Here is a 10,116-nt window from a genome sequence, read left to right as displayed (position 1 = left end):
TGTGTCCCAATAAACATGCCAGCTACTAGAGATAGATAGATAGACATAGCTAGAGAGATAGACAAGCAGTAATAGAGGCTATATTTTCTTATTTATACACATTATATACCTATATATAAATAGTGTGTAGTATTTGTATCTATAATAATAAATAAATACGAGAATAGAACTTTTTTTTCACAATCCTTTTTTTAAAAATTGGCATTAAACCTAATTTTGAATTTTAAAAGCTGCCGTATGAAATAGAAATATGCACTTGGCATTATCTCATTATTATAATTGTGAATTTAGAATAAAAATATATTGCAATCAAGGAAAAATTTGTATACGTAAATTTTGAATAAATAAAAAGGTTAGAGAGTGGACTTATGTCTTAGATGCAGAAGCATAAGAAAAAAATAAAAAAAATCAGAGAGAAGTGAAAAAAGGAAAGTAAAAAAGTAAAAATAAATGATTTTATTTGTTTCTAAGTTATGGGTGATTTTTCCTGGAAAATATTAACAATTCGACGTCTTTACTCTTTAGACATTTAAATGGTATTTTTAAAGATAGGTGTTTTAAAAACCGGGTTTCCTAAATTATCAATTTCGTTTCACCACGTAATATCTTGCTTGTCCATGGTAATTATTTTGAATTAAGAATTGACTATAGGAGATAACACACTTTAGTTAATAAGACTAGAAATAAATACATCTTGATTTCAGAAGACTAGAAGATAAGACAACATACATCTTGAGTTAAGAAGACTAGAAGATAAGACAACATACATCTTGAGTTAAGAAGACTAGAAGATAAGACAACATACACCTTGAGTTAAGAAGACTATAGAAGATAAGACAACATGCATCTTGAGTTAAGAAGACTAGAAGATAAGACAACATATATCTTGAGTTAAGAAGACTATAAATTAAGACAACATTCATCTTGAGTTAAGAAGACTAGAAGATAAGGCGACATACACCTTGAGTTAAGAAGACTATAGAAGATAAGACAACATACACCTTGAGTTAAAATAAAGTAAAAATTATACAGTAATCTAATTAGATGGTTAGGTCTCAAAAGAAATTTGTCAATAAATCAATGCTAAAATCGATTATTTCGTTTTCATTGTTATATTGAATTTCTCATTTTCTTTGAATTTATTCGCAGATTTCTTCAAATTCTTCAAATGTCGTCTTTTCAATAATAATTCTAGAAAGTCTGCAGAAAATCTTTGTATATAATGAGAAACCAGAATAATGAAAAAATGGAAACTAATAATTGAAAAAGATTACTTATTTTCTATGATAAGATTAATTTTTATTTGTTCAACATATTCCTATACATGACGTCTGTAGTTTATTGAAAAACTTTTTTACATTTTATGTCTTCGTTATTCAATGATTGAAAAAATAAAAAAATCACTTGTATAACCGCGTTTTTCGGCCACAAATACCCATTTTCAATAGTCAGTTTTGGTATTATCGAAAAATGCTCTTTTGTAAATGCTGCTTAAAATTAAAAGAAGTATTCACTTCTTTATTTGTGTTTCATGAAAATGTTTTACCCTTAATATGCAAGTTAGATAGGAACAATCAAGGTTATAATGCAAGGAAAGTTAATTGCAGTTGCGTATAGTTTCCTATGACCAGAATATTTCATTGATTTTTTATGTGAAAGATAGATTCCATGTCAGGCTTCGACATCCGTCTTGTGTTTACATTACCGCCCAATGACAGTACACTGCAGTACAAAAGATGCGTACACCTCTGAAATAACTTTCCTTGCATTAAATCCTTGCTAAAAGCTTTCTCTAGTAAAGTACTAATTAAATATCCATTAATCATTAATCCATTAATCACACATTTGCTGCTTCANTGAATAAAAAACATCATTTGATTTATAGTTATAACGGAAAATCATCGTTAGTAAAGTGAAAGGCATAGAGTCTATGTGAAATGATCATTGGTCAATTATGAAACCAGCCTTTTTCATAATTTGGTTTTTCTTTTAATATTAATTTCAGATTTTTATAAAATGATGTTCCAGGGCCCAAATATGTGAAGTACACCTGCAGTATGGAAACAGTACAACAAAATGGCCGTTTAACACTTTTTTCGAGTAAATTCCCCTTCAATATATATTCTATTCTCTTTGGACAGTACACTGCAGTACAAAAGATGCGTGCACCTCTGAAATATCTTTCCTTGCATTATAACTTTGGGAACAACATTATAATAAAAGTCTCCTCCAGGAGGAAAGGGGTCAGATATATTTCAGACACACATGATTCAATGTAACATATAAATAAATATTATGTTCCAAATGTATCAAAAAATCAATTCCTTGAATTGTTCAGAAACTTAAATTGTCTCACAGTATGTCAACATTTTGTCCAGACAATTCAAAATCAGTGAACGTGAGTAGCAATATTAAAATTATCCACATTTAGTGTCATCCAAGGTTATTATGCAAGAAAAGTTATTTCAGGGGTGTTTGCATCTTTTGTACTGCAGTGTACTGTCTCTGGGAGGTAATGTAAACATAAGGCGGATGTCGGACCCTGACATGGGATCCATTTTTCACATCACATAAAAAATCAATAAAATATTCTGGTCATAGGAAAATATTATATTAATTATCAAAATTTAATGCTTTTAACCTCCTCGGATACTAAACAAACACTGATACATCTATTCTTGTTTACAAATTCCGCCCTATCCCCCTTGCAACCCCTCGGCTCGCTCACTACGTTTCACTCGGTGATCCTGGGCCCATATCGAAACACCTCACAATTGTTTGTTCCTATATAGAGATTTTTGTGTACCTAAAACATCTCGGCCCCTTCCCCTGGCTGAAATCCTGTGTCCGCCCCTGTCTCCACAAGGTTGGAAAATCTTTAGGTCTGTTTCTACAAGGTTGGAAAATCTTTAGGTCTGTTTCGATACAAGGTTGGAACATCTTTAGGTCTGTTTCTGCAAGGTTGAAAATCTTCAGGTCCGTCTCCACAAGGTTGGAAATCTTTAGGTCTGTTTGTACAAAGTCAAAAGGTCCCAAAGTTTTTTTAAAAAGGCAACAAATATATATTTCTTGCATAAAGGTATCTTTAGTTCCGTTTCCACAAGGTTGAAAATCTTTAGGTTTGTTTCTAAAAAAATTAAAATCTAGGTTGGAAAACCTTCAGGTCGTATTTATTTCTTCTTATCAATAGGGAAATTGAGGCCAGCTACAGGCGACAAGCCATTTCGCAATTTTTCATGATTTCCATAAATTTTGTATGTGTTTTCCTTACGTTTTGTCTGTAATATATACCTTTTTATTTACAGTGTGTCCCAATAAACATGGGAATGCAGTGACGAATTCGATATCGTCTTTGTTATGAATACCTAATTTCAAAAGCCATAATATTATTATGTCTGCTAGAGTTTATTTTATGAAAACGGTAAATGGTAGTAAAGATAAGATGTGTATTTAATGTCTCCGCAATGAACAGTGAAGATGGACAATTTTACTCTGTTTCTATACTGTAATTTTCATGTTTTACAAAGTACAACCGTATGCAGTCAAAACATAAACAAACAAATTCTGAACTAAATCAAAGAATTATTAAAAAAGACGATATCGAAATCGTCACTGGATTCCCATGTTTATTGTGAAACCCTGTATATTATCAACACCTTTTCAAATATTATTAACACCTTTTCAAATATTATTAACACCTTTTCAAATATTATTAACACCTTTTCAAATATTATCAACACCTTTTCAAATGTAAAAATATATTTTTTAAATTAAGTATTCGAGAAGAAGAATAATGTAGTATGCTATCTTATAATAAAAGATAACAATTATTGTAGAATTGAATGAAGCAATGTTAATTTGTATTTATTATTGAGAATTGTTAACAGTATTAATAGAATTTTTAATATTTAACAACAAAAAACTTGCAAACTCATCAATTTCTTATACACAAAATATTTTTCAAAATGTTTAATTTTTTTTAGATATTTTCTTTGTATATACAGGGCTACCCAGAAAGAATGAGACCTCAGAGACGACTGTAGTACACTTTTTTCTTTGCACAATCATTAAAACGATTTAAAAAGACTATAAATAAAGCATAAAAATTAATTTAATCTCGAAATCGTTATATTTCAAGAGTTTCATGTTCTCTCTACAGTCTCATCATTTCTGGATAATCCTGTACATACATTTAATCTTAAAAATAAATCTGAAAAAATGGAGAACTTGTTTCCAGGTCCCTTGGGATGGATGAGGAGGGGGTTAATGTTGCAAATCAAAGATTTAAATTTAGATAAACGATATTTTGCGGAAAAGAATTCAGATATTGCAGTTTGCATAATTTGGCGTGAAATATTGTTTTCACAGTCACGTTATGCACAAATATTTGTAAAAACATTGTGCTTAATACATTTATATGTACAGTACTTAATGTACAGTGTACACTATAATGATACTAAATATAATTTATATGTACAATAATACATATTACATATCTTGCATTATTTAAATTATGTTTTGAAAATATATATTTTTAAAGTTTCACTCCCTAGTTTTGTAAAGATCTTCCAACGAATTTGAACCTTTTACTTTTATAATTGTATTTATTTTTTGGGAAATTCATCACTAAATAATCACTAAATCATTTTTTGTTGAAGACTTAATCCGACGCTTTTTCATCCAACAACTTTAAATAATCATCAACTTTCTTCACAGATTCTTTCCGCATTTGTTTTATATCATTCCGCCCATCCGCATCTATTCCGTCCAGGGAGATTAGTAGTTTTGTTAACATATCATCCAGGTAGAGATATTCCTTGTTTTTCCGAGACCCGGAGTAATTACTAATTCGAACCCGGAGATTTTCCACATCTAGGTTTATAGTTTCAAGTTTACTGATCTTTGGATCTCTTGGCTCCGTGGTTTTTGGTTCGTCCTTGGGAAGTTCCTGGCTAGAAGGACGACTGTTTGCACTAGAAGGACGACTGCTCGGTGTAGGACTAGTCGGCCGTCCTTGTTCTACCTTAATGGGTATAAAGTTTGCTACAGGTTCCTGGGGTTTCGAGCTTGGTTGAGATTCAGGAAGACATTCTTGATGATCGGAGGATGGAGCAACTTTGTTTCTAATCGGAGGTGGTGGAGGAACTGGAGTAGGATGGCTGGACTCCTCCGAATTCTGGTTGGGTGTAGAATCACAAGGTTGAGTAGACTGTACTTCAGCTGGAGGGTTTTCTGATTGGTTTGTAGGCAGATATCCCATAGGTATTGGTCCTGGTGGAGGTCCCTGGGGAGTTGTTGGTTCAACCGGCGGCTCAGGGTGCACAGAGGGTAGATAGCCCATGGGAATTGGTCCAGGAGGCGGGCCCTGGGGCGTGGTCGGCTCGTCAACAGGCACTCGTCGTCCTTGAAATAAATCCGGACTATCTGTTTCGTCCCGGCTCCGAATTCTTTGAACTCCGGCAGGATAATAGTCAGAGGGTTTGGGGAAAGACATCTCTGTCGCGTTATTGGTTGGGTTTGATGAGAGGTTGGAATTAAAAATCGGCTCCGCTCTTCCTTCAACAAATATTGGAATATGTCTCACATTTGTCCCTGTTGGAACAGCGGTCCTAGGACCAGGGTTGCTTGGGGCGGAGTTCATGTTTGGTCGGGGCGGAGATTTTCTGGGCGGAGGGACGGGCTGCGCCCCCCTTGACTCTGGAACACTGGGAGCCGAGGCGGACGTTTTGATTGTGCTATTTTGCCTGGGACTTGAGCCTAGATTAGCTTGAGACTGGTTTAATCCCTCTCCGTTCTCCGGTATAGTCGAGTATACTGGTCGATTTAGGTTCAACCTCTGGTTGAATTTATTTGGAGGTTCGGAATGAGCACGCTCCAATCTCGGACTGTGCTCGGTCTGTGCGTGCTGAGTTGGTATCTCTGTAGTATTCCGACCTGCAGCTGTATACCTGTGTTTAGATGGGTCAGCTGATTTCTCATGGATAACATTGATAGGTATGGAGTCTGTACACCTGCTAGAACTACCTCGAACTTCGGGAAGGTCGTCCTCAACCGGCCTCTGAGCTGGCGGTCGGCCAACCTCGGAGAATCGGAGGCCTCCTCCCGGAAACCCAGAGAACGAACTCCGAGGCTGAAAATAAAAAACAATTTATATTTTGAAAAACTATTTATTTCTTCACGCTGCATTGAACAAATGTAATCTGAGAATCATATCCTCCAGAGGGTTCCTGAGTATATCCCCCCCCCCCCTGAATATCTAAGTTGCAACAGTCAAAAGCTTTCTTAAGATCTAAAAAAATTCCCTTGTTTCCTTGTGTAAAACCCTGTTTGAAAGAATAGACAAAGAAATTGTCTTAAAATGAACTGCATTTCTATACAGGGTTATCCGCTAAGGATGAGACTTCAGAGACGACTGTGCGGAAGTTATATAATCTCTTTCCTGATATTCATAACTGCCTGCAACTGTAAGCTTGTTTCTTCCTTTGCTAGATTTAAAAAAAAAACAATAAAAAGATCTTATTCAAGGTAGAAAACTTAAATTAACTTTGTAGCCGTCATTTTAAAAAAGATTCAGGTCGTCAGCTTTACAGTTTCATCCTTTGTGGGTATCCTGTACAATACATATGTAACCATGCCAAAAAGGAGATAAAATTGAATTTATTTTTTGTTTTAGTTTTGTTCACTAGTTTATATACATATAATACATGAATGATACTTAAATCAATCAACCAACCAATACATTTTTAAAGGCTAAAAGTTTGATAAAAAAAAGAAGTTAAGAAGATTTTGTTTAAAATTGACTTAAAACGTATTTCCTTCCAGAATTCACTTATTCCTCTAAACTGAACAAACCCTTAAAAAGTCCAAAAATACTAGGCCTAATTATAAGTGATAAGTTTAGCTTTTCAATGTTGATTTTTATTACAGCATTTTTTAAGTACATCATAAAAATAACAAATTTCTTACATTGTTTATCTGCTTGAATCGGCGTTTTTGAAGTTTCAAAAGGTTTTTTAAAGTTAAAAAGGTTTTTTAAAGTTTAAAAAGGTTTTTAAAGTTTAAAAAGGTTTTTTTCAGTTTAAAAAGGTTTTTTTAAGTTTAAAAAACAAACTATTTTTTAAGGCAATTTTTTAATGTTGTGCACATAAAGTGGGCCTCAACTTACAAATTCGTCATACGTATTTCAAAACTTATTACTCTTTAAGTTTCTTTTTATGAAATTTAGCAAAATTTTAGCCTGGACGAACGTTTTTAAAAAATCTTTCAGGCTTTTTTTTTGAAGTGTCAAGATTTTGCTTAGTGTAATAAACGCATTAACTCTAGAGAATACAATTAGAAATATGTTAAACTTATTAAATGTTTGTATAGGGTCTCCGGAAAGCCTTAAAAATCCTGAATGCTTTAAAAACGGTTGGTATTGATCTTAAGATAAATGTATATATATAAACCCTGTCTCTTCCTCAGAAATGGATAAAAAATAAGTGAAGCCATAATTCCCAATTTATTTTGACAGCTTGTGTAACAAGACAAGAATTCAAAGCAATCAACTTATTCAATTTTTTTTTCAGAACTAAGAAAGTCCTAAAATTTAGTGGATTTTTCTGAACTTTATTGGCAATATCTTAGAAATAAAAGATCGTTGACAAAAAGTGTATTTTAGGAATTAAAGGGAAGAGAACAAAGAAAAAACTTTAAAAGAATATGGAAAAACGTAAAAGAAAAAAAATTAAGGTTTTTATATAAAACGAAAAGGACAAAAACCCGGCCACCAACAAAATATATTTATTTTATTTATCAATATTTAAAAAAAGAATACAGTATGGAAAGAAAAAAGGATTTCTGTATTGATTCCTCATTATGTATTGTTTTATTTAATATTTATTCCGACTTAATGTTTCTATCAAGAGCTTCGCATAAAAATTGGTATTAAAATATTTAAATTAAGCTTTTAAAATTCATACGCTTTATCAACTTGTACAATTAATCTTGATTTTTCTTAACTTTATTTGAATCCTGGTAAATATTGTAAATTAAAATCCATGTTTCCCATTGAAAAAAAATAAACATCTCACATATGCATTATGCATTTTAAATTTTACAATTTGGCAAAAGAAAAAGTTTTAAAAATCATTGTAAAAACTAATAATGGGAGGAGAAGAAAACCTTATTAAACGCATAAAATTGTTGTACATTGATCATTAACAATGGTATAATTTTAAACCTCCCCTAATGCCCACTTCTTTTTCTAGAAGATGCAAAGCTAGAGGTTTAGCGGTTTAAAGGTTGAGAGGTTTAAAGGTTTAAAGATTAAAGTTTAAGGTTTAAAGGTTTAAAGGTTTAAAAGTTTAAAGGTTTAAAGGTTTAAACCGGTTTAAAGGTTTAAAGATTTAAAGGTTTAAAGGTTTAAAGGTTTAAAGATTTAAAGGTTTAAAGGTTTAAAGATTTAAAGTTTTATTTATGAAATTTACATAAATATCAAATTGAAATGAAAGTACGTAGTTTCAACCGTAACCGATTCTCAAATCAATTATATCATCACTTTTAATATCTTTATGATAATGATTATGACTAGATTTTTATTGTAATTATGTATTTTAGAGGGTGGGTGGGTGGAATTTATATTTTGTGCCCCCTATTCGATCGATTAATTCTTATAATATTAATTAATTTTGGCGAAGGCAAAACTAAGAATTTGAACCAACTCTTAAAAATCAAAATTTAAGGACTAGAAAGGGCCTCTCTAGTTGCACCCCTTTTTTTCCGGGGGCGTCCCCTCTTACCCCACCCCCCTTAAGCCGTTTCGGTCTCATTCACCTTATCTTCCATGAATTTATTTTAATTAAATATTGATAATTTTATTACTTCAAAGTAACGACTAATAAAACTTTTAAAAACAAACATAACACTAATTCAAGATAATCAATTCACTGGGTTCAAAAATGTGAAAGGCTTTAGGCAAAAAAATCCTTTTATACCAAAAATCACAATTCTATAGTCTACTCCCCCCTCATTGGATATTCAACAAACAAGCAAAATGAATTAAAAACATCCCCATCTCTCTCTCTCATTAGAAGCACGCAAATTTACCGTACGGGCCTTGAAACTTGACATGTTTATGGTTCTGCATAGAACTCAAGAGTTTATAGAGCTAGCAATGTTTATTATTAAACTCACACATGGGTCTTAAAGTGGGCGTAAACCATTGTACTCGAAATAAAAGAATTAATTATAAAAATGACAATGTTAGAAAATAAAAAAGGAATTTGAAACTGAAAAAATTAAGTTGAAAAGAGAACCCACCAAGGTGAAATGTCCCTGTCTACCAGGTCCCCCAGCCTCTCTTTGCCAATCCATGGGATTTACATCACGAAAAAACTTATCTCTCTCTTTGGCCATTTGTTCTCGCATGTCGTCAAAGTCATCACGATCGACCGAGCGTCGGCCAAATTGGCCGAAATCTTCGCTGGCCATGGTAAACTGAATATTAAAGAATGAAAGAGGGAGCTGGGAATGTTCGGGAATGAACTAAGGAATATATTTATTTAAGTCTCTGATTGGTCGGATGTATGACAAGCTCAGCCTATTGGTCAGGCGTGATTCATGCAGTTGAGGAAAGTTGGGCTCTGACGTCAGAGTTCCGAGTAGGCACAGGCCAAATACTTGAAAATTTGTTGTTAAAAGTCGGATTCCAGAAACTTTATTCACACCTGCTTCAGAATAATATATTTTTTATTTTTATCTGCATGAGTCAGCTTATATTGATGTTGAAAAATACAAACACAAAAATTTTACTTACAAGAATATATTTACAATATTTGCCGAAACTGGTGTGATTTTATGACTTTACTTCAAGAGAACTCCAACCTAGCTATAAAATACCGTTTCCAGTTACAAAAACAGGTATCGCTGACAGTGACTTTATCATTATTTTTATATTTTACAAATAATTTTTAATTGTATTTTTTAAATCAGTAGTAATAAAAGTTGTAATTTTGTAATTTTGGAAAATTTATGATTGATAAATTTTGTTTGTTGTTGTGATACCAAATTTGCAGTCACTGGTTTAGTGTACAGTTCAAAGTATTCTACCTGCCTCAGCCTATGTTCTCAACAACA

General features: G+C 32.6%; 1 protein-coding gene across 1 annotated transcript; it reads right to left on the bottom strand.

Moving 5' to 3' along the window:
• Positions 1-3,848: 3,848 nt before the first annotated feature.
• Positions 3,849-9,689, bottom strand: LOC111704736 (cell surface glycoprotein 1). Its single transcript, XM_023477063.1, has 2 exons — positions 9,301-9,689; positions 3,849-6,130 (listed from the first exon to the last, which is right to left on the bottom strand). The coding sequence occupies exons 1-2, from the start codon at positions 9,469-9,471 to the stop codon at positions 4,661-4,663; spliced, it is 1,641 nt and encodes a 546-aa protein (XP_023332831.1). The 5' UTR covers positions 9,472-9,689; the 3' UTR covers positions 3,849-4,660.
• Positions 9,690-10,116: the final 427 nt, after the last annotated feature.

Source organism: Eurytemora carolleeae, unplaced genomic scaffold (genome assembly GCF_000591075.1).
Source record: "Eurytemora carolleeae unplaced genomic scaffold, Eaff_2.0 scaffold259, whole genome shotgun sequence".
In the NCBI taxonomy this organism is placed as follows: domain Eukaryota; kingdom Metazoa; phylum Arthropoda; class Copepoda; order Calanoida; family Temoridae; genus Eurytemora; species Eurytemora carolleeae.
This window is presented reverse-complemented; position numbering and strand designations above follow the sequence as displayed.